Source organism: Sparus aurata, chromosome 6 (genome assembly GCF_900880675.1).
Source record: "Sparus aurata chromosome 6, fSpaAur1.1, whole genome shotgun sequence".
NCBI lineage: Eukaryota > Metazoa > Chordata > Actinopteri > Spariformes > Sparidae > Sparus > Sparus aurata.
The window spans coordinates 9,195,059-9,219,028 of record NC_044192.1 but is presented as its reverse complement, the minus strand read 5'-3'; the positions used below and the strand labels follow the sequence as shown (position 1 = coordinate 9,219,028).

Below are 23,970 nucleotides of genomic sequence, written 5' to 3'. Positions count from 1 at the left end.
TGAGCAGACGGATGTTCTGTGAGGAAAAGCGAGGTACGTGTACACTTTCATGGGTGATCCGCGGTCGTCGCACCGGGTCACTCATTTGCGGTGTTTTGTTCGGACTCAGAAGCTTCAAAGTTATATCACGTGTTGTTTTAAATAGAGCGGATGATTCGGCCTCCACGCTCCCTTATTGTACAGTTATGCACGTCATTTCCCTAAAGCGGTAGTGATGTGGAATCTGCTTTGAGGAGTGAAATACAGAAGGCAGGAGTTTTCTAATCAGTAAGTCTATTCAAAGATTCAGCCGCTGCATATTAAGTTCTCACAGAGCGCCGTGTTTGACCGGCTGTGGACAGCCATTGGTCAGTTGCAGTCGGGTATATCAATAGACAATTGCAGTAAACAGCAGCTGGTGACGGCTGAATCAACAGCAAACGCAACAGAAAGTCACCGAGGGCGCCGCTACTTAAAGCTTTTCCTTGAGCAGAAAAATGGCACACAAACACTCAGCAGACAATGAGAGACCAGCGGTCCATTGACAACAACAAACAGTGCCAGGCGGAGACGATTCTGCCTCTGGCGCTCCTTCCGTCTCCCAGCTTCCCTGAGGACTTCCTATCAAGAGATACGAATGTGACTCTGCCAATTTAGGAACTGCAAACAGCTCCTTGAGAACAGACGGGATATGTCTTTCTCTGGCTGTCAAAAGACATAACAATCTGAGTGGGAGGCTGTTCACAGACATTTGCGGATTTCATGGATTCGCTGAAACGTTACGTTGCCCTACCAGTGATTTCACAGCGCAGAGGAATCCGAGCCTGCTGCATTATATATCCTGAGCATTATGAATATTTTAAATTTCACTTAAAAGGAATTTTCTGACGACTGTGCGCCAAAGGCCACGTGGAATATCACATCACACTGTAAACACAACGCGATAAGAGGGTTATCTATGCGTGTTTGAGGTAGTCTCTTCCTGCCTTTCCCCCCTCCCGGGTTTTGCCGTCACGTCGCCACTGCTGAGACGTTCAGGGATGATATTCGTTCGGGAGCCCGTCTGGCCTTCACATGCCCTCTGCTGCAGAGATCAGCGCCAGTAATGTGGTTTCACGACCGCAGTGATGTGCTGGTGGTGTCACATAATTCAAGGACACAGTGAGAGTAACCACCACCTCCCATCTGGCATTTGTCCTCCCAGCACAATAGCGCACTGGACTTCTGTGTGTGTTTTTCTGCCCGTGTACAAATACCGAACAGAGATAAGAATGTCCTGAATGTCCTGACAGGACAATGCTGTATTTGATTAAGGAACAGATTTGGAAACCGATGAAATAAATATATGCCCAGATTAGTCGGTACAAAGTCTTTTTTTTTTGAGTACGTTTGACACGTTACAGCCTATGACGAACTCAAGATAACTAAATAATCCTGTAACACAAAGTGACTGCCGCATTTGCAGAGGCTTGACTGGGAAGCTGATCAATGCCGACTTCTCGATAATTACTTCTTTGTTGTCAGTGTCTCAGAGTTTCTGGATTTGCCGCCCAACTCGCCTCGAGAATGGAATAAGATAAACCGTGATTGATGCCCTGCGGAGGCAATTCAGTTGACGCTGCAACAAGCTGCCAGCTGCCGGGCGCCATCTTGATCTCATCACTCTTTCAAGTTTTCTTCACCATCGAAGTAATCGAGTGATCGCTGCAGCCTAGGTGCTGGATAGGAACAGGCTGATATGTTCACATTTATAGAAAACATGTCAATTCACGGTTACAATATACATTTTATGTTTGTGATCTGACGTTTTCATCAGGAGACGGAGGGGAAGGCGGCGGAGTTACAGGGGAAAAGGTCACCCAGCAAGTGACTGGAGTTCAAGACTGCATTTCAACATTTGTGTGAAACCAAGGGATACGTTAGAGAAGGGACCGTGGATACTATTAAGGAGACATCGGGACAATTTCCAGTTATGGTATTTTAAACCAAAACTTGATCTTTTCTAACCATAACCAAGTTTTCTTTGTGCCGAAACGTAACCACTTTAAGCACATAACCATAAAGAAAGTTATACTGCAACATAAACAAACTCAAAGTTTCAACATATGCATGGTTTTGCACAACTGTATTTTTTTTTCCCAACATTCATTATCGTGTTTGGGTTGATATTTCTCATAGCAAGAACTGCTGTTGGCTCATTTGTCAGACTTTCAATCGCAGCAATGTTAAGAAAAGAAGGCCCCACACTGCTTCTGCTCAGCTTCACAGCGTCCCCTCTGGACCTTCATCAGGAGTGTTTAACACGGTCCCAATGGTGCCAATTTACTAAAATGTCAACAAAAATGTGGGCTAAAAAAAAAAAAAGTCGTAGCCCGCAGTATGTCGCAGATCCCGAGGGATGCTGGGGGATCTTGATTTTATCTGGGGGATGTCAGACTTTAAAAACCTCAGGCCTGTAGTGAGACACTTCCTGCCTGTGCCTTTTCAAACCCCACATTTCCAAGATTGTCATTGTGGTTATTTTCTCAGACATGACACAGCTTCTCCAGAGCTACACGGGGCTCGACGCAGCTCTTTCCACAGGCTGAGCTGTCCTCATAATACATGAGGTCAGCTTTACGTGTAAAAATCAGCAACATTCCGGATACAGATGATGTTTGGGTTTTTTTCTGCCAATTGTTTGTTTACATACATTTTATCATTTCCATCAAGAATCTTTTAATAGACGGCCTCACTTTCACAGACTCCAGTGTGTCCTCATGGCTCAGTAAATGGAAGATTTCACCAGTAAGACAGAATATTTTGCCGACATTCACTTCAGGAGTATTGACTGTAGTTTTTGTGGTGATTCTGTACTATAGAGTTGTTGCTTGTGCAGGGTAGAAATAGTAAAGATTAGGATGAAAGTTTGCGTTGGGGTGAATCTTTGTCCCTTTCCAACTGAAGAGCTCCAGGATGGAGGCTGTTTTGAGCGCTGAGAAGACTTCAGCTTCCTCCTCTACAAAATCCAGCTTGTTCTGTACTATATTTACAACAATATCACAACACGAACTACACCTGAGACCACAGAGTGCACAACACCGATAGTTATTTGAACTAGATCTAAAATGTCTCTTGTAAACATTCTTACAACTCAGTTTTTCGGAAACCAAACACTTTGGAATTCCCGCATTCGGTTGTTGCCTTTGGCATCATTTCGTGGGGTTAACTTTTGATGTGTCAGTCAAATCAGATCTCACAAATGAAAATACACTCCTGAATCAAAGTGTTCAGTTATTCTTTCAGGAAGGGCCGTGTGGTCCACGAGGGGTTTCAACAGGATACTGAGCAAAAACATTAAAGCGTTTCAGAACAGACACTGCAAATAAAGACTATTGTATGTGTTTGTAGACACAGACAGAGCTGCAATGATGAATCTATTAGCTGTCAACTAGTGAATTAACATCCAGCTATTCTGATAATCTATTAATCAGTTTGAGTAATTTCTGGAAAAAAGTCAAAACTTTCTTATTCCAGCTCTCTAAATGTGAATATGTTCTGGTTTATTTATTCTTATTTGAAGATAAACTGAACATCTTCGCTTTGTAGTCAAAACAAGACAACTGAAGACAAACTTACAGACATTTTTCATCATTTACTGGAATTGTATAGACCAAAGAGCTAATTGATTAATCAAGGTAACAATGAATTAATTAATATAATGGTCAGTTGGTAGTGCTAGGACAGCAGCCTAATACATAAAAAAAGAGGGGCGCTCTGAGGTTAGCTGTCAACATGCATCGCTTTCACGGTGGCCAGGTAAAGTCCAGAGGTACGAACTGTCTTAATGACACTGGTTTTGGGTTGGACGCAACGGGAATGTACACGAGGGGACGGGAAAGTGTGTACGTGCCGGAACTACAACTGAATCACGCTAGCAGTTAGCATTACCGATTAGCTTAGGTGATTCCCAGTGCAATGAGTGTGAACACTTAGCACTAGTGGCTGTTTTGATTTAGTTACGTCCCTGAAATGTTTAGTTATCGTAAACTGGCCTCAGTGCTGCTTCTTCAGTTCTGTTAAAACTGCTTCGAGTGAAACTTCCTGTTTGTTGCGCAGTTAAACCAATCCCGTCCCTCCTCTCTACATCAACACACTTGCACGATTCCTTTCTGTTTTTCAAAGCAGCTCTCTTTGCCTCTTTCTTTTCTTCAAGCATTTTTCATCACCTCGCCTGTTTGGTAGTGTAAGCCTTCACCGGGGGCGCCGGAATCAGGTAACCTCCCCTGTTCCAACATTGCCGGTGTGGAGGAGGATCCTGCTCTCTGCACATTCAGAGTCCTCTGTCCTGATTGGACAAAGTGGGCAGGGATACCAGAGAGATTCTTTTCTCTTTTACTGCCTGAGCGGGGAGAGGGAGAGGCCTGAGTTACTGACGAAACACTCTATAACAGGGACTACTGTTCGCATATAGAGCTATTTAACACTTATTTTAATAAGAAAATCACACTTACAGCTGTTTTAATAGCATTCTGCTGTGTCTTGTAGGTGATGTCATTTGTTATTGAGAGTTATAAAGTAAGAAGATTGCTAGAAAACAGGCAGTTAGCCAAGACAGACCTGTAGAAACAGGCTGTAAAGCTCGGTTTACTGTATTTCACCGTCAGCAGAAGGGTACAGATGACAGAGGGGGAAAGAGAGTTTAATGTTTGACGTGGTGTTTGCAATCAGTCAGCTGACCAGGTGACTTTTATTGAACTGACAATAACTTTCTCGCTGTGCAGCTGCATCTGTGTCGTGTAGCAGATTTCAAGGAGCAGCTTAAAAACAGCAGCAGTGTATAAATGTTCGTAGCATTAGTTGGTAAGTTCAGTCCACTGGGCGTGTGAGTGAAGCAGGACTCAAATGCTGCATTTCAGACAACTCAGAACTTAAATATGTATAACCTCCTACTAGGATGAGAACAATGGAACACCAGAACCCGTGACTGTAAACTCGCAAGGGAGAAGTTGTCTGACGTCACACAACTATGGCAGCGCCCATGGGGAGATGCTAGGAGATATTTCTATGAAGCTAGTTTATGGAATATTTAGATACATTTCAAGTGTTAAAGTGCCGTGACAGAAAACGTATAAAGATGTCTGTCGCCTCGTGTGTTGTTTTCCCTCCTCTGTTTGGTTAATATATGTAAGGAGGCTGCACTGCTGAGGGCTCACTTGCCAAAGAGACGTAATTTTGTCGCCGTCAACTTTTTGGTTAACTTTTGTGACTTTGAGGTCACACGTTGGAGATTAAAATAAACTTGGAAATTCCAAACCTCTGACACAGCATCGGCTGAATACAGCAAAGTTCAGAGGTCGTGGAGTTTTGATGAAGAAATGTTGAGCACGTTGTTGACCACCTTGTCAAACGTTCTGCACTGGTGACCTCCCCATAAGTAGATGTGTTTGGGCACATGAAGCACATACACCGCTTTCAATATTGGCCTATTAAACTTTCAAATGTGAGCTCAAGATGTTAGGTGGTGCCTTCTGAGTCACCCCTCTAACCAGTTGCGTGTTGTGTTGTCACGGGCTGAAAGGGTTTCAAAGAAATACGACAAGTCATGTGTTGGCGACGAGTTACGAGCGTCACAACAACGTACAACAGGTAAGTCTCAACTTGCAGATGTCTCTGAGGTCATCCATCCTATCAATTATCTGATTATCCCACAGGGATGAAGTCAGTGAGTAATACAGTACCAGGAAACATCTGACAGGCGTGTCGCCGCTATCAAGTGACTGATTGTGCAGGCGTACATGTACACATGATTGCGTGAGTGCCGAGAAGTTTTCATGGGTGAGTGTGTGGCAGAAGGAGAAAGTTCCCATTGACAGCGAGGTCTTTGTGGTGGCTTCAGGCCTGCATGCATGGGTTGTTAATGTCTGCTGGAAGTGCTGGACTGTGACTGAGGAGAAAAGAATCTGATACAGTGAGTCCATGGAGTTCCTTTGAGAAAAAAAAAAGGCACTTGGACATCCGGCAAGTGGGGCTGAAACAGTGCCCTAGCCCAAAATGCAAATTACTTGGTCAGAGGTCCCCTTTGCACCCCCACCCCCCCTCCTCACCCCTTTCCTCCCTGTCTCCCCTCTCTGTTCTGTTCAGGGTACAGAGGCAGCGTGAAATCCATCCAGGGAGGGGCTATTGTACTCCGGGAAGCAACCGTCAAACTGGAATGGTTGAGGCCGGGCCCGGGCCAGGGAATCTCTTCTTGTAGCCCGAGGCTGTGGAAGAGCAGGGCAGTGCTGCTGAATAACAGCCAGCCAGAGGTGTGGGCCGCCAATCTCTCACTCATCCTTCCTGGTGTCTGTCTCAGGAACCGCTGCTATCATAACAAGGCCTCATGCGCTGTAGCCCCGGCCGGCTCTCTGAAGCAGGTTTAATCGTCCGTGATGGTGTGTACTCTGCCAAAGAGCCACACGGGTATCTGCCGTTCCCATCCTCTCCTCCTCCTCCTCCTCCTCCTCCACCACCTTTCGCTTGTCCTTTCGGCTGCCCTATAGACTGAGACGGAGAGGCACAAACCAGCACACCCACCCCCATCTCCACTCCATCAGTGGTCCCCCCACCCCTCTCTGGACAAAGCTGCTGTCTTTGCAACATGCTAACCATGCCGAGAGCGAGGAGGGAGGAAAGAGGAGAGACAGAATGAAGGAAGAAAAGAGTGTTTCCAGTAATATGTATGCCTCTCACCTCCTTGTCCTCTCAGTGATGTGTCCTCCGAGAAGCTTCAGGCACTCCCTGGTGAACCTTTAATCCTGGTAACCTCCCATACACTCACAGTTTCTTTACCACACTGCCGGGTCCGGCACACTCATCTCTGTGGTCTCCTGCGAGGGCTGCAAGTGGCTGCGAGCAGATTGGAATTCTCCTCTGCTGTTTACTTTCCCACAACTTCTCCCCCTGCACCGTGTTCACTAGCAGCTCTAGATGAGGTAACCCTCCCTTGCTCCCTCCCCTTTCCTCTCTTTCTCTCTCTCTCTCTCGGCTCTCTGGTCGTGTTCCTCCCGCTATCTCCCCTCTCTGTCCCTCTCTTTTTTTGGATGGGTCCTTTCACCCCCTCAGCCCCTCCGGTCTCATTTTGTCCTTTCTTTGCTTTCCTCCCTCCTCCCACTATCAAGACCCCTGCTGCTGCCCAGACAAGCAGCACAAAGCAGGCTGAAGGCTCTCACACGCAGCTGGCCAATAGCAGAGCGACAGAGTCAAGCAAGCGGCCAATGAGAAGCTCGGGGGTTTGCGCTTGCACCAATCAGGGGAGGTTTTTCAGCACAAGTGGGCTGGACAGAAGGAATTAGGGGCAGTGCTGTCGGAGTACTTCCGTGTGAGGCTGAAGTCTGTTCAAACTGTCAGATGTGTGGATTTCTCATCGTAGGCTGAGATTTGTGGTTATTTTACAGAAAGGAGCCAAACCAAACTGAGCAATACACGTGATACATCTGATAAGACGTTAAGTATTTTGTATGACAAAAGACAAAAAAAGAAAAAGCGATTCAGCTTTAATGAAAATGTTTGTCAGTGTGTGAGAAACACCTTGGCAGCATGAGCCTCCTGACTACCAGGAAAAAAGATATTGTCCAGTCACAATTTTTTTTTAATTCCCCAATCTTTTATAAGGTAATTAGAATACTGAAAACATTTTTTGGGGAAAAAAAGCTTTTATTTTTAAGATATCGTATGTCCATGTCACGACCCTCTAGTAACAGTCCACTACAGTGGACATCGGAATGCCATACATCTGAAACTGAACCTTGATGGCAACTTAGGTGCCTCTGAGAATTACTCCCTTTCTTTTCATTTGAAAAAACAGAACAAAATGGAGGAAATAACAACAAATGTCCACTACAGAGGACATTTTAAAACACTTAAATACTATGCTAAAATACAGTTAAAAATTCAGACAATGTTTTAATGTGTTGTTAAGAGACTTATATAAAATATGCCAACAACATTTCAAGACAAAATTTGCTCAATAAAAAGTATTATGTGCTTACTTTTCCTCTTCCCATAAAATGTGCTTGCCATTTTCCTAAATGAGGAAGAGAAAGGTACCAAAGCCCCACCCCTTCACATTTGGTATCATTGAAGAGCCCTAAATGTCCTCTGTAGATAGCAAAAGGAGTTCATTTAGTAGTATGCAGTGGGTGGGAGATATTCAGGTTTAGAGATGTCCTCCATAGAGGACAAATTTGAACTACTGGTAGTCAGGAGGTTAGAGTTTTTGAAGCTTTTAGTTTTAATTCAATCTTTATTTAAATCTCTGAAGATGACAGCGATACAGACGTGATACTGCTGCAAGTAACGATTATTTTCAATTGAGATCATCCGATTACTTTCATGACTAATTGAGTGACTGTTTAGTCTACAGAATGTCAAAAGAATGTGAAAAATCCTAATCACAGTTTCCCAAAAAAGCCCAAAGAGACGTCTTCAAATTAATTATTTTGTCCAATCAACAGCCCAAAACCCAAAGACGCGCAAAGAAAAGCAGTGATCCGTCAAATTTAGGAATCTGGAGTGAGCAAATGTTTGGTTTTACTGCCTGAAAAAAAAATGACTGAGACGATTCGAAGGTGGACCTGCAAGCAGAGGGGAGAGGTTAACTTAACAGATGACTCAACAAAGGCTGAACTGATGACTAGGGCCAGACAAAAGAGCGGGGAGCTAGCTAACGGGCTGGGAGGATCACTCAGAAGGGCAGGGCCAACAACAGCTGATGCAAGACAGGTGTGGAGGCAGAGTGGGCCGGGGAGGAGCTCAGGAAGTCAACAACACAGGAAGGAGAGGGAGCAAACGACAACAGGAAACACATAAACACCAATAGAAGGAGACAGAAATGACAGGATCATTGCACAGGGGGCTTTAGAAGACAACAACATTGATTAGTTTGTTCAACACACACATGCTGCATAATGTTTCATATTGCTCAGGAAATAATACGACTGTTGAGAACTCTGAGAAAATGCAATCCAAGCCTGAGTGTAATGAAAGAAACCGAAGAGTACGGAATAATTATGCTGAACGGAGAAAAACAGCTCAAACTTTATGCGTTCCTCTTCTTGGTGACTGTGTGTCTTTAGTTTTATCTGTAAATGAGCCGACATTGTGCCGAAAAACATTAAATAAGCACTCTGGTATATCCGGCTTGAAAAGAAATATAATGACAGGATTACATTATCTTAAATTGCAGGTTTCACCGATGCAAAAATAGCAATAAAAGCAGAGAAAGAATCCCTCGCTGGCTGAAAGATGCTGAGGCAGGAGGAACGTTCTGTTTGTCGGTTTAACTCTGCCTCCACTTCAGGCTTGTTTTATTGCTTCGGGCCGCACATTTGCAAATGTATTAATTATTTTCATGGTATTATTTCATCAGCCGCTGCTCGCCTGTGAGTTTTCCTCACCGAGTCGCTTATTTGGTTCCTTCGCTCCCTCTGTCAGACAAACTTATTAATGGGAGACATCTGCGAGGACAGAACAGCAAGCTACAGACTCCATCCATCACTTAAAGGGCAACTCCACCAATTTTGCACATTAATTAATAATGTTTTAATTAAATTGTCTTTACAGGGGGAGTGCTGCTGCATAGAGGACGCGCAGGAAGCAGTATCAAGGCTTTCGTGGCTCCAGAGGAAGCTGCATGTAATTACAATGTCACTCAGTGGCTGAGCTGCATTGTGGGTAATGTAGGCACCAGTTGTTTTTGGAAAGTGGCCAGTTGGTCAGGAAATACAGCAGAAACATAGAAATCTTTTTTTTCTTCCACACATTCTTCCGTTTTTTAAAACCTGTTGCCTACATTACCCACAATGCAACTCATGAGTGACATCAATGGAGGTTTTTTATCAGATTACGTGCAGCTTTCTCTGGAGCCACAAATTATTTACACAATTTTTTCACATATGCAGTAGTGCACCTTAAAACTGTGAACACACTTTATCGTATAAAAGTTTTTGTTTCCCTTTAAACATCTATCAAAATGTGCAGATTCTGGGAAGAATGCCTTCAAATCTTTGTTCTAACAGTGTGAATGGCTTCATGACTACTTTGCTCTGTTGGTTTATCTCAGGCTCATGTTTACATGTGTTCCTTTATTGTGACTCCTGCTTCAAAGCAGCAGTTACCTTAAAGCTGCCCTCACCGTTGTCGTCATCATAACCGCAAGACGGCAAACAGGAGGATCCAGCACCGCCTCTTTGTGGAGTTCTCTGTCCTGATTGGATAAAGTGGGGAGGGATACCAGGAAATGTATCTTCTCTTTTACCACATGAGCAGGACGAGGAGAGACATTGATGACTGATCAAACAATCTATAGCATGGGTTACTGTTTGAATACAGAGCTATTTAACACTTATTTTAATTTTTTAAAAATCACTTACAGCAGCTTTAGTCAGAAACAATATATAATGTATAATATCTTTATCCTTGATGACACAAACAGCTGCCTATGAACTTCAGTTTTCTTTAACTTCACCATCTCATATCCAGGTAAAACACAAAACAGCGACTTGACAATAAAACATAATAAAATATATTACAAATAAGTACCGATAGGCTAAATGTACATGTTAGTGGTTCAATTGCCGACTCCCGCAGTCAATCCCAAATTCATGCTGGTGGTTCTTTCATCGATGCGTGTGGGTTAAGCGTGGGTATGAATGGTTATTGCTCCTGATGAGCAGGTGGCATCTTGCAGGATAGCCTCTGCCACGAGTGTATGAGTGTGTGTGTGTGTGTGAAAGGGAGAATGCTGACCTGAGTTGTTAAGTGCTTTTAGTGGTCAGTAAGATAAGAAGAGCGCAACATAAGTGGCTGTATAGAGGCTTACATTAACAGTTACTGAAACAAATGATGATGACAGCACGGTGGCTTCATCAGATCTGAGGATTCAGGGATTCAAAGGGTTTATTGTCGAATGCAGAGATATAAGTAGTGTCAATGCAATGAAATTCTAAGTTTACAACGTCTCTACCTAGCGCTGTAACTGACCTAAATACATTTTTAATCTGGAAACTAACTTAAAAAAGAAAGAATGATAGAAAAATATAAACTCACATTCACATTTATTCATACGTACCCGGTCAGACAGGGCAGAATGAGAGTTTCAGTCATAGTGTAAGCATGTTTTTAGTTTTAATATGTCAGCATCGCACTGGGACTACTTTGTGATTGGCTTTAGTCTGCTTATTTTCGTCCCCTCCTGACTACAACACTGTGTCTATTCCTGCCTCTAATCACATTTAGAGTACCGCAGGCTCATGCAGATTGTGACGCGCAGCGCCGGAAGACACCGCCCGAACAACAGGGCGACGTGTGAGGTCAAGAAAGTCAATTTAAGTTAATTAAATCTGAAGTCCTGCTCAGCCAAGCTCAATTATTCACATGCGCGCCCTCCTCGCTCGTCTGCGGGGCTAATTACAACAGGAAGAAGGAAAAAAAACACTCACACGGACGTTACTGTTGTCCAGAAGATTTATTAAAACACATTGAACAAATACACAGAATACAAATAAAAAGATGACAATTCACTTTTTTTTTCATTCAATTGCTATACAGCACAAATAATCAGTACCATAACACTGCTTGGAGCTCATTGTCTGTAAATGCTAGATACACTACCGCCTTCCTCCCCAAAGTGAACCGTCATATCAAACGCTTCACATGCTGTGCATTCACTGCAACAAAGGTGCCTTTTATCAGGGTCTTTTGGTAGCTTTTGAAGCCATGTTAATAAGCATGTACATACATTGTTAACATATTTATAATATTAGACTGAAGCCTTTTTTTTCTAACAGACATTACATTCATACTGACTTCAGTTTGATTGCATTTCACTGGAGTACTTTGTGTTTTTGACGTCGTCTCGTGGTCGTCACTCCAGAAAGGGGGAAAAAAGGGGGGGGGGGGGGACATGATTTTGCACACTGCAGTTCTATGGCAACACCATCCAGCAGACATTCATCTTTTTTTTTTTTCCAGTTTGATACATAAATCTGTGTGAGATGGATTTATCTCTGAAAAATCCTTCAAGTATATTTACATGTTTCTGAGGTTCTATCTGTCGAGCAACCTAATACATGTCATGGTCAAGTAACCGATGGCCTGAAAAAACGGAAACACGGCGAACGAAACGGCACTGATAAAACACTGACGAAGAAGAGCGCGGGAAAAAACTGATGCACCGTCGAGGTTTTTCGCACGGATGTTTTTTTTTTTAAATTTTCGGTCGGAAGTCAAAGCGAGTCGTCTGAGGAATGATGGGCGAGGAGGCCGCAGTAAGAAAATACACTCACCAACTCTGTACACCGCCTCCTCTCTCGTTTAGATTAGTCCAATCACGGTCGGCATCCCGACAATGTCGAATAAGTGCTGTGGCAATGTCAGTTAATAATAATAATAATAATAATAATACACACAAGTAATGCCACTGGTCTTTGGAAAAAGAAAATAAAACAAAGGAAACATGTCAGTAACAATTTGCACTTTGAATCGAAACATTCGAGCAATGCCTTCATAGAAAAAGGAAATGTAGCACGCTTGAATTTATAAAAGATTGTTTCACTCAGTGGACACTGGTCACTTCAGCACATCATAGTAGGAGAGGGAATGGACAAGATATGTAGCTATACCATGCTAACGTGTCCTCACACCAGGTAAAGCAATAGGCAGCAAGATACACTCCCAAAAGAACCGAAACAAAACTTGGAAGTGAAGACATTATCTACTGTAATGTAACGCTGTGCAACATTGGTCCTTAGAAGCCGATATACAGACAGAATCCCCTCAAATGTAGGTTTAGGTTTGGTCGTCGCCTCGGTGGAGGAAACGCACGGCATCAAAGAACAAATCATACCGGGGATCGTCGTCTTTAATGGCACCGAGTGACCAAAATACGTCTTATTTTTAATCTTAACGTAAAGAGAAGCCAACAAAAAGCGCATTTTTTCCTGCGACAAATACTAGACTTGAGGTGACGCTGCGCCGAAAAGCACACATGTTCTTATTCAGTTTCTAACAATGACAGGGAACTGGGGAAAGTCCCGAAGAGAGGAGAGAAAAAAAAATGCAGCCACTCTCCACTCGGGGGCAACATTAAAGCCCCCATCGGTGGATGTGGACCAGATGAGTTTCTGTTTATAGTGCAGTCCCACTGGTCGTGGCCCCAGGGTTAAGCTCTACAGCCACTACTAACATTCAAATATAATAAGAATCACAAATATCGTACCATACACAGAAATACTCAGTCTTTGCTGAAATGTGTTAAAAACCACTTTTGCCAGCTTTTTTTTCTTCTCTGCGTGATCTTCGTGTCTCGACGCCAAAGCCAGGCCTCTGATTTCATCCATGTTTGTATACATATTTTTCACTATGATTAGACCTATGTGAGGTAAAATAAACAGCAGTCTCTGAGTATGTACAGTACAAGAAGCCAACCCCTCACAGGATACTGGTGCTGCAGTAAACTGTATCTGCAGGCTCGGCAGAGATTACTTTCTCCAAATTACCAGCGGGTGGCAGTCTTTAGAGGATTCAGACAGACTGTGTCCAGCTACTGCATACATGAGAATAGTTTTTTTGATGCGTTCAAATCAATAATTTATCCACTGGTTACTACGTGAATGACAAAAAACACATATTCATTTAAAGTAACAATATAGGCCCTCGGGGTAAAACAGCCTCCTTATCAAACTAAAGACTGAAGACTCGACTCCTTCGTTCACAGGAAACAAGCTCCAGCGGGGGGCACAGTCACAGTGTACAGAGAATAGGCAAGATGGGTAAAAGCAACAAGGGGGGGGGGGCGGGCACGCAGAATGAAAAAGTCGAGGCTGGCACGAAGAAAAAAAACACACATTCCAAGAGTAGAACGAGCCCCAATCAAGAGCGTCGGAGACTCAGTCATGCCAACTTGCTTGAGTTCCTCCTCGTAGTGCAGGGCGACAAAAACTAAAAGATCCTCTGTCAGAAAAAAAAGCTGCTTCCCGTTTCCCTCCTCGTCCTCAGCTCTCCGGCACAGGTTAACAAAAGCAAATACCTATTGAAATACTTCTATAGAGTCCATGAAAGATTAAAAGTGCAATCGTTAAGATAGATACATCTGCATTAATCAAAAAGTTAATCGCCTTATCCGCAGACAGAGAGCTCGCTTTTTGTAGAGTTGAAGTCAGGAGAAAAGAGGAGGATGTGGCGGAGGAGATGGGCAGCTGTCATCCATACAGAATCCATCCCTGGGGGTTTCTGACCTCAGGTCAGCGTTACAGAGCCGGTCTAGTCCTCAATGCAGATGACATCACTAGGTTTGCCCGACTTGAGGTCAGGCGTAGCCACGTCTCTCAAGGAGTCGAGTGACTTCTTGTCCAGATGGCTTGTAGGGGGTGGAGGGCCGTTCGTGGACACTGAGGAGGAAGAGAGGTCAGATTTTAATGCTTCACTTTCACTGGAAATGTGATGTTTCAGTTTTTTGCTGTTAGGGTGAGAATTATGGGCTATAACATGAAATGAAGCGGTAGGTATCAAACAGAACAAGCACAGCAGCTTCATCAAAACTGGAAGTGATGCACAATGTGATTTACAACGAAGTGTAATAACTTCAATTTTTTTCTTTTCTCTTCCAAATATATGACTGTCTGAATGAACCCCATCTGACCTATTTGAAGGTGTGACACAGATATGAAAACTGACAGACAGTGGTGCACATGTTCCAGATCTCAGCAGCTAACCTGGTGAATACAGTCTCACTGTTACAAAAAGGAATGACAGAAATGTAATAAAACAGAATTATGATTTCATTTTATTGCATCAGTGCAGCAACGATTAAAAAAAAGCTAACAAATGGGCCTCATCCATTACACAAATTAGCTGTGCACTGAAAGTTTAAGTTCAAAAATAGTTACTGGGTGCAATTTATAGAAATGTCTTCCAAATATTATAAAAAAAACATCAAATTTTAAGTCTGTTATCTGGTTAATATTGAAACATCTTCAAAAAAAACACAATGGTTTCCTTCTCATCATCTTTTTTCTTAAACCTGGCCCTTTGCTTACATATATTTGCATGTAAATGGTTCATACTTACCATAACTGTTGGAGTTGGTACAGTAGATCGCCTTTCCTTCGGAAAGGATTATGTTGGAGTCATTGTAGCCATGTCGTGGCTGCCAGCTGAGGTGATCTACTGGACCAATTCCAAAACTTTAGATGAGTACGAATCATTTAGACACCACAACATGTACATATAGGACCCACCATTTCAGTTAGTTCAATAAGTGTGATATAAGTTGCATGAACAATCCTCCAGTCCCAGATGTCACCTATGATACAACATCCTGCTGTAGGTGTTGGTCCTTACCGCTGACGTAGGGTCCCAGGGGCATCTGGCTGTAGTTGACCATAGGCTGTCCACCGGGTCCTCTAAACCCTCCGCCAAAGCTGCTGCTGTACATCTGAGAGCAGCCAAACCCCCCCTGACTAAAAGGCTGAGACACAAAACACAAGAGAGGAGTTATAAAGACCTAACATGAACGAATAATAACAGGAGAGCGACGCTGTTTATGATGTCTTCTGCACGACATTTGGCAGGTTTTAGTAGCTCTGCAGGGAACTGAAGTGAGCAGATAAAACAAAAAAATAGACATAAAAAAAAACAAAGGGGGAAGTCAGATTGTGGGCTGTTTCCTTGGTTACGACAAGAAGACCAAAAAACATTCAGAGCGCATGACCAATCTGCTGCCTGGCTGAAATGGTCTGTTGTATAACAGAATAAAACACACACACACACACACACACACAGTCGACTGTGGTAAACAGGTGCACGACAGATGAAAGTAATGAGACAGAATACAGCCTTTGTTAAGTCCTCCGGGACGGAGACGTGGAGCTCAGTGGTGAAAGTAAACAACTTAAGGGAGGGTCTTTTTTTCCCACATTACACCAGGGGAAACTCTTCCGTGGGGGATAGGAAGTCTGAGTCTCTACAGGTTTTTGAAGGAATAATGTGGCCGCCGAGTCGTGACTACGGAGTACTTCAAAGTTTTTTCGGGCCACGGGAATTTATTTCTTTCATTTCTTTCAGCCCGACTGCACATTTTAGCGAGAGCCTTATTTCCTCTCCCTTCCGATGCATAATTCCAGCCAAGTCTGAACTACTAACTCCTGCTGTGACCTCGCCGAGAAGACGGGCGCAGCGTGCTTCCACTGGGTTTTTCATCCGAGTTGATGGAAAACAACTTGAAATGTTCCATCTAACTCAATGATATTATTACATTATTATTAGAAAATATCACATTAAATGCAAAGTTTTCCTATAATGTTGAGTCAGTGTGAGTTAAATAACTAGAGGTGCGACGTAAACAATTTAAAATACATCACTCTTATTTTGTTAATGTAGAATTTCTCCTTAAATGTATATGTAATAAAAGTTCATGTATACTTTGGATTCATCTAATTTATCCACACTGACTCATAGAAAGACCTGTGCAATGAAATTTAATGGGAAATGTACATGGAATTAAAATACTTAAAGTCAACGTTTTAGGCATAATTACTCTTCTTTATAGTACCTTTAATTGCTCATTTTATATTGTTTTATTTCACTTGTGTAACTGTTTTTAAGTTGTTTGTATCATTGTCTATCTACTGTTTTTTTTTGTCTTTTAAAAGACTTTGTGACTTTGTTTTGTGAGGTGTTATATTAGTACAATTCCATCCTATAACGCTATCTCAAAACAAATGAGTCCTCGGCAGCTCACGCCTCGTTAAACATCAAATTCAAGGACTTTTCAGGCCTTGTTCTTTCAAATTCAAGGACCCAACAAGGCAAAGCTTGAGACAAAGATCGAGGTCGATTACTGTCAAAACACAGTGATGGCAGATAAATGCAGAGGACAGACATATTGGGATGTGGCCTATCAAGTAAAGCTAAGAAGAAAAAAAATCAAAATGTCTATTTTTGCAGAAAAATATAAATTGATGCACACTTTTCACAAACTTCAAGGACTCCAAGGACCCGGGGAAATCGAACAGACGTGGCTTATATTTGACTGCATTTGCACGAATGAATGAATGACTTGTTAGAAAGAGTTTTTCTGAATTCACTCTGACCTTCTCGACCACAGCAGCCCATCTCACCTGCTGTGGTGGAGGCTCGCTCCCTCGGCTGGTGAGGCGACTCAGGATGCTCCTCTCGGACATCTGCAGGCGGGCCGACACCGGCGGGATCCTGGACAGCATGTTGGGCAGTCGTGTCACATCGGCTTTCATGTCACTCAGAAGCTCCTCGAGCTGGTTCAGCACTGTAAGAGCACGACACACACGCGCCAACAACACACGTTAGCAGACAGAGGGGCTTGGTTTTTATTAACGCTAATATAACGCCTGCTTGCGTAGCATCATTTAGCGCGGAAAAAGATCAATGAGGCAAAAATGGCTTCAAAAAGAGCGTGGGTGTGACCTTGGATCGTTCAATGAAGCAAATTAATTGCGTGATCCCGGGCCTGAAATCAACAGCTGCCCTGAAGTAAATAACATTATTTCATTGACAGACGAATCAATGAGGGTCACAGAGAACAACATTCGGAGCAATAACATTTTATCAAATCAATGTCATGCAGTCTCGGGGGCCTGGCTTTTCCCCAAACTTTCATCCTACTCGTTAGTGTGAGCATGTTGAGACAGGAAACGAAGCCACTGTGTCAAACTGGATCCAGCAGTTGGGTGCTTTACATGTTCATGTCACGGTTGTGGGTTTTGGTTGGTTGTTTCCTGTTTTATTTTGTAGTTACGTCCTCTTGTGTCTAGTTTCTATTTCCTGCTCACCCGTGTTCCCAGTGTTCTGCCTCCCTCCTGTGTTCCTGTGCTTCTCACCCCAACAGCTGTCTCACATTAGCCTGATTAGCCCCGCCTTGTTCCCAGCGTCACTAGTTTAGTTTCGCATTGAAGCCGTGTTGTTCCCTCACTCTTTGCTCCTTGTGTTCCTATTTTGTTCCCCCGTTTCTGTATCACCTTGGATTTTACTTTTATCTGCCTTTTTTGTTGCTTGTTGTGTTATTGTTCGTTATTGTTCGCATGAGCTGAATGTCACAAAATCCTAAGGTGCGAACCGTAAAAAGGCAGGCAAAGAAAAAACACCATAGCAATACAGAAACTGAGGACGATCCGCAAAACCACAGGGAACAAATCAGGAACACAGGAAACAGACGAACCAATAAATAGTGAGGGAACAACGCAGGCTAAGCTAATGAGGGGACGGGGTTCAGGTGGAGAGACGCTGGGAACAGGACAGGGCTAACGAAGCTAATGTGAGAAAGGTGTAGGGGAACAACACAACAGAAAGCTACAAAATAAAACAGAGAATAACACAACCATGACACTTCATTTACTGTCTGAACAACTGCATTGACCTGATCCCATCCGAAATAAAGAGGGAGGCAGGTCAGCTGTGATGAAAACGATAACATTCGTCTATCTCGTTCTAATGGTGCAGCGTACGAACCGGCACCGGTAAAATGTGTTTTCTGAACACAGTCAAAGTAACGTTTGGTTGATTCTGAGCCGGTTTTAGAGAAGTGAAACTTAATGTTTTTTGCACCACCATCTCTCATGAATGTTTCATGAACGACCGGATTTTGCACACACACACACACACACCCACACACACACACACACAGCACAGATGGCCTGTGGGCTGACAAGTGTCTCATGAAAAATGCATGTCAATAATCCTGCCCTGTAAAAGTCATTTGTGCAGGATTGTCTCTCCGACTTCACCGGCCTTTTGGAAGGTGACGCAAAAAAAAAAAAACAAAACAAAAATTCTGACAATAGCGGCTGTGGTTATTTTCGGGAAACTGGGCCGCAGACCTTTGTGCAGCACGGCATTAGCAGGCTTGTTCCCGGCCAGAGATTCTTTGGACAGGTGCTGGTGGGACTCTGCCAGGCATTCCACCTCAGTGAAGCGAGTGTTCAGAGCCATGGCCGGGTGACTGGGGTCCTGGGTCATGTTCAGGTAAGCTGCCCTCCTCAGCTGCTCCTCGATCACCAGCGCCTGCTCCAACAGCTACAGAGGGACAGACAGACGGAGGGAGGGAGGGAAACAGTGAGTGACAGGCACAGAGAGACAAAACTGAGAGGCAGTTTGTTTCTGTTTGCATCCAGACATAACAAATCCTTTAATCCTTTAGTAGATTCAGTTAAAAAAACAAAATGACTCAGATTGCCTTGAAGCGGCGAGCCAGGAACTTGTTCTTCATCTCCAGGTAGTTGCCCTTATGCATCTCCGTCTTGAAGGGCTCGTTCAGAATAGCGTAGCGCGGGTCGTTCTGAATGTCTTGCCAGCGCGCATAGCCATGTCTGAGATGGATTCCCAGTCAAGGATAAAAACAAATGTGAGCACAGAACCTCATAAAGTACTTCAAATAAAAAACCGAAGACAGGTTTGCGCGGAGAGCGTGGTTTTATATCGCTCCCCACAGTTTGTAAATATCAGTCCTGCGACTGCAGCTCCCGCCGGTCTTAAGTAGTTAAATGACTTTTCCAGAGCTTCTCGCTCCATCTGGGTTTTAAAAAAAAAAGAAAGGATACGTTACGATGCCAGCCAACAGCCAGTAGTCATGGCGACGGTGCCAGATGTCGTGCATCTTTCCAGAAGACAGCGCCGCTCGCTCCTCGGTTTGCCACAGGGTGTGCAGCTCTGATGGGGAGAAGCACGCATTCAGAACAGTTCTTTACAAAAAATACAAACTAATATTCAAGATGTGAGAGCGCATAAAACACACAAACAAGTTTCACGGCAAAAAACAAATGGACTTCACGAGTGGCACCAGAAATAAACAACCTTTAACAAGACACAAGTTGAAAGACGGGAAAGTCTACAAGCACCAGAGCTGCAACAGTTAGTTTAATAAGCTGTTAATAATCAATTAATAGAGTGGGTTTTTTCGCCTTTGTTATGGTTTTATTGGACAGAATAGCTGAAGAGTTAGGAGAGGGGATGACACGCAACGAAGGTTAGACTTGAACAACGTTATGACGAGGACACGGCCTCTGAACGCGGAGCACACGATCTATCAACTGAGCTGCAGGGGCGAGTCAGGTCGGAGGGACTCTTCAAGAAGAAAAATACAAAAAACATTTTATTCCAGCTTCTTAAATGTCACTATTTTCTGGTTTCTTGGCTCGTCTGTGACAGGAAACTGACCATCTTTGGAAAAATAAGACTTTTCAGGACGTCACCTTCGGCGTCAGGAAACACTGATCAGCATTTTCCACTATTTTAGAGACCGGCTAATCGATTAATCCGGAATATAACAAGCATCCCTTTTTTACAAGATGTTATTCAGTGTTTTTTCCAGTCGTCTGTAAGCTGACGACTTCAAAACTGTTTCATTTTTAAATGTAGAGCTTCCGAGCACAGACACAGAAAATATAACCATTTCATGCTGTCCTGGCAAGTTGTGTTTCATTATTCACAGCGTATTCATTCGTCTCCAGATAAAAAAAAAAACACCAACAACAGCCTTCTTTCTCTGCTGCTTCTCTCTTTTCTTCGGTCCAATTTACAAATTAAGACTGAGCTTTCACAATATTACAAAGCAATATTATGGAAATGAGTCGGCGGCATTTAATTGCAGATTTCTTCGTAATGCGAGTGTTTAAAGTCTTCTGACGAATGCGTCCCGCTGACGAGTATAACGCAGCGGGACTAAATGCGCACACTGCAGCCATGTAAGTGTGTCTTTAATGGACTCAGAACATAATGTGCATTCAGATTTGGGTTGCAAATAAATAAAAAATTGAAAACTCCCCCGCTCTCCTAAGAGATACATTCATACACTTTACATTTTGACAATATATATACTTTCCAACAGCCATATTTCCTTCCTCTAACACATGTAAAACAGTTTGCAGCGACTTACTACTGCACTTTGGTTAATTCGGGCTGATTTAGGTGAATAAAGTCACTCTTGTTCTTACCTGTGAAACCTCCATCGGCGATGTTAAACATGAACTTGGCTTTGTATCCGTTTTTGTCCTCCTTCCTGCTCTCATCCAGCTCATCCAAAGTGTCTTTGTCTCCATTCAGTCGACCCTCCAGTGCCTCCTCGCCCTTCACCTCGTCTGCAACAGCAAACATAAATTGTGTAAAATGAACATCTGTATATTGGACTCCAGTTGTCGCACCGTATGTGGCTTTGTCATTGCATGTGCTGTGTACCTGGCTTGTTTTCCTTGTCTTCAGTTTTCGCCTGAGGGGATTCAGTATCTCCTTTTTCAGAGGACTTCTCTGTTTCTTTGCAGGGCTCCGCTGTTGATTACAAACAGGGACTCCAATTTAATGCAGTACAAACCTCGCGGGGAAATTAAAATCTGCAGCCCGAGGTTCAAACTCCACTCACTTTGCGGTGAGGTTTGACTAGACGGCAGCTCTGTCTGTTTCAAAGCCGGCTCTTTCGGGTTGGCAGATGGTTCTGCTTTTGCGGAAGGTGACTCGGTTCCGTCCCTCTCATCTCCCGTTTTCTCCTCTGAGCCGGCCTTGCTCTCCTCACTGTCAGCTGCCTTCTCAGGTACAGATGCCGGCTCCGCACTGGAGGTCTGCCGGGGGGGAATAACAGACAGGGCAGCCGGAGGAGAAAGAAGAAAGTTGATAGAGGGCAGAGAGACGAGTTAAAAGGTGTCCAAGTTTGACAGAAGCGTCTTCTGAGGATGGCGCGATGAGTGCGGTTAAAGTGTGATGAACCGCGAGGAGATGGACAAGAAAATAAAGGGGAGCCGAATGGAAGTGATGGATGGTGGCAGAATAAAAGGACTCACTTCCTGCTCTGTCAGTTTCTTGTTATCTTGCTCTGTGGTCTCCTTGTCCTCAGCGGTGCCCAAGAGAGACTCAGTCTTCTCTACAAGTCAGAAAACAACAACAACAACTCAAAAACTTTTTTTTTTGCTTCTAAGCACGAACTTCACCTTTCAGTCGGGGGACAAAAACAAAACTTGAGCAGACCTGGAGGAACGGGAGTGCCGGGCTGCGTGGCAACGGGGCTGGCTGGCACCGGCGTGTTGGGATCAGAAGATAAACTCTCAGTCAGCTTCTTCAGCTCCATGCCGATAGGAATCAGATCCGGAGAGCTCAGCTTTCCATTCACATGCTCAAACTCTTGCACCTACGGAAAAAAAAATCAGAGAGTTGTTCAACTGCAATAAAATGAAAATCCGACTCTGTCACGACGGCTTACTTTCCTCAAATAAGGGATTAGGTAGAGCTCCAGTGTAAAAATGCATGCGGCGTACTGAACCAGCAGTTTAGGTAAAGTGTTCCCGTATCAGGTTGCACCGGCTTCAGTTCAAATTTAGCCTAGTTACGATGTGAATTTTTCAATTTTCTAAATGTATTTGTCAGGGGGCCAATTTACAGGATATACAGTGAGGAAGGTGAGCCATTAGTCAAGGTTTCCTAACTTTCCTACGTGCCGACATTTACGATTGTAAGGTTTCACAGTCGCTGAGCCGCCTGAAATGTTTTGGGTTTGTATTTTACTTGGCAATTTTGCTAACGTTGCTTGTGACTTCCTGTTTTTAACTGGACTGCGCCACTGAGTTCTCTCAGCAGCCGATTCACACATTTTTGACATTTCAACAGCGCAATCAAATTTAGTACATCATTTATTTGAAACTATTTGTCACTAAGAACTTAAAAGGACTCCAAAAAACCACCTCTCACTTTTCTGTCTTCACCCAGGTGAATACATGACAAACAAAGCTAACAAAACATACACATTTGTGGTGTCGGGTGATGCGTGTACCCGCAGAGCCCCCCTCTTCATCTTGTCTGCGTTTGCCTCTGCCTGGACGGTTTGACCTACTTTTCTCTAATCTCGCAGTGCTCCGGCTGAACACTTGGTATTCTTCTTTAAAAAAGAAAAAAAAAGGGATCTCCGGTTGAATAAACCAGTACCTTTTTCCTGACAAGGGACATGACTCCGATCCTGGTGAGGACATGCTGACGAGACAGCCCCTCTCGCGGGACGCCGTCGGCGAAGGTCTCTGCTCCGTCGGCCCCCGGCTCACATAGATGTCTCATGAACAGAGACACGTATGCCCTGATGGAAAACATAAAACACTTTACAGCACATGTGACGAGAGATATTCCTCAGAGGTTGCCAGCACCATATCTTAACTAGCACTCGAAGTACTTGTACTACTAGCACAGGACTTTGACAGTATATAAATGTAAATATTGATGCTATTCCTTTTGTTTTACGCGCAAAAGGAAGAAGTCTTGTTACAGTAGTTATCGGTGCATGATAAATATATCTTGTAATCTCAATCAGAGGAATAAAAACTAGTCGTTGAGGCAAAGTAGTTGTAGAAAGAGGGATAACTGATTGTTGTACTGTAGTAAGAGAAGTAACTGTAGTAGAGGTGGCACGACACTCGACGGATTGACTAGTTTGGTCTAGCTACCGGAACACACGGATGTCAACAAACAGGTAAGTAGCTGCTTGCACAAACACACTATTTTAACTACTTTTTTTATTCATTTTGAGTCATACACGCTACAGTGCTGTGTGCTAAGGTGTCTGCTGTTGTTGCATAACATTCAGTGTGAGATGTGGAGCATGTTAAGACGCTTAAAACACAGTGTAAAGTTCTGACCCCATGCTGTTAGCTGTCAATGCTAAGTCTCCGTTCACGGAGCTCTGTAATGGTTGGACCAAATGTGTTCGCGTCTTCGGTACTGGCAAGTCAAGGGTAGCTTGAGCAATGAAGCTGCATGTTTAAATCGACCGAAGTTCTCCTTTAACTAATACATTAATGGAGTAGTCACAGTACTAGTTGCCATATTAATAACAAGATAATAGCAGGAACACAGTGTTAATAGAATTGATAGCAATAGAAGACAATAGAAAAATACTTAAGAAGTATAAACCCAGCTTTAGTAGTACTGGCAGCTGCAGCAGAGGCAGCACCAGTACTTGTATTTGTAATATTA

The 23,970-nt window shown here is 43.5% G+C and overlaps 2 protein-coding genes across 14 annotated transcripts in view; both read right to left on the bottom strand.

The window, feature by feature from the left end:
• arhgef10la (Rho guanine nucleotide exchange factor (GEF) 10-like a) overlaps positions 1-7,155 on the bottom strand; it is a 125,847-nt gene extending 118,692 nt beyond the window's left edge. For all 4 annotated transcript variants that reach the window (XM_030420240.1, XM_030420242.1, XM_030420241.1 and 1 more), the window contains exon 1: positions 6,691-7,155. The gene's annotated coding sequence lies outside the window, so the exon portion shown is untranslated. The remainder of the gene's footprint in view (positions 1-6,690) is intronic.
• Positions 7,156-11,445: 4,290 nt separating this feature from the next.
• Positions 11,446-23,970, bottom strand: part of chd5 (chromodomain helicase DNA binding protein 5) — a 48,934-nt gene continuing 36,409 nt past the window's right edge. For 6 of the 10 annotated variants that reach the window (XM_030419656.1, XM_030419658.1, XM_030419665.1 and 3 more), the window contains exons 29-41: positions 22,933-23,077; positions 21,982-22,141; positions 21,798-21,877; positions 21,383-21,578; positions 21,202-21,291; positions 20,961-21,104; positions 19,569-19,677; positions 19,205-19,337; positions 18,849-19,044; positions 17,091-17,281; positions 15,340-15,466; positions 15,067-15,165; positions 11,446-14,387 (exon numbers count right to left, since the gene is read on the bottom strand). In XM_030419656.1, coding sequence (XP_030275516.1) covers positions 14,260-14,387; positions 15,067-15,165; positions 15,340-15,466; positions 17,091-17,281; positions 18,849-19,044; positions 19,205-19,337; positions 19,569-19,677; positions 20,961-21,104; positions 21,202-21,291; positions 21,383-21,578; positions 21,798-21,877; positions 21,982-22,141; positions 22,933-23,077 — 1,798 coding nt within the window. In that variant the 3' untranslated portion in view covers positions 11,446-14,259. The remainder of the gene's footprint in view (positions 14,388-15,066; positions 15,166-15,339; positions 15,467-17,090; positions 17,282-18,848; positions 19,045-19,204; positions 19,338-19,568; positions 19,678-20,960; positions 21,105-21,201; positions 21,292-21,382; positions 21,579-21,797; positions 21,878-21,981; positions 22,142-22,932; positions 23,078-23,970) is intronic. The other 4 variants (XM_030419657.1, XM_030419660.1, XM_030419663.1 and 1 more) reach the window with 4 other exon arrangements.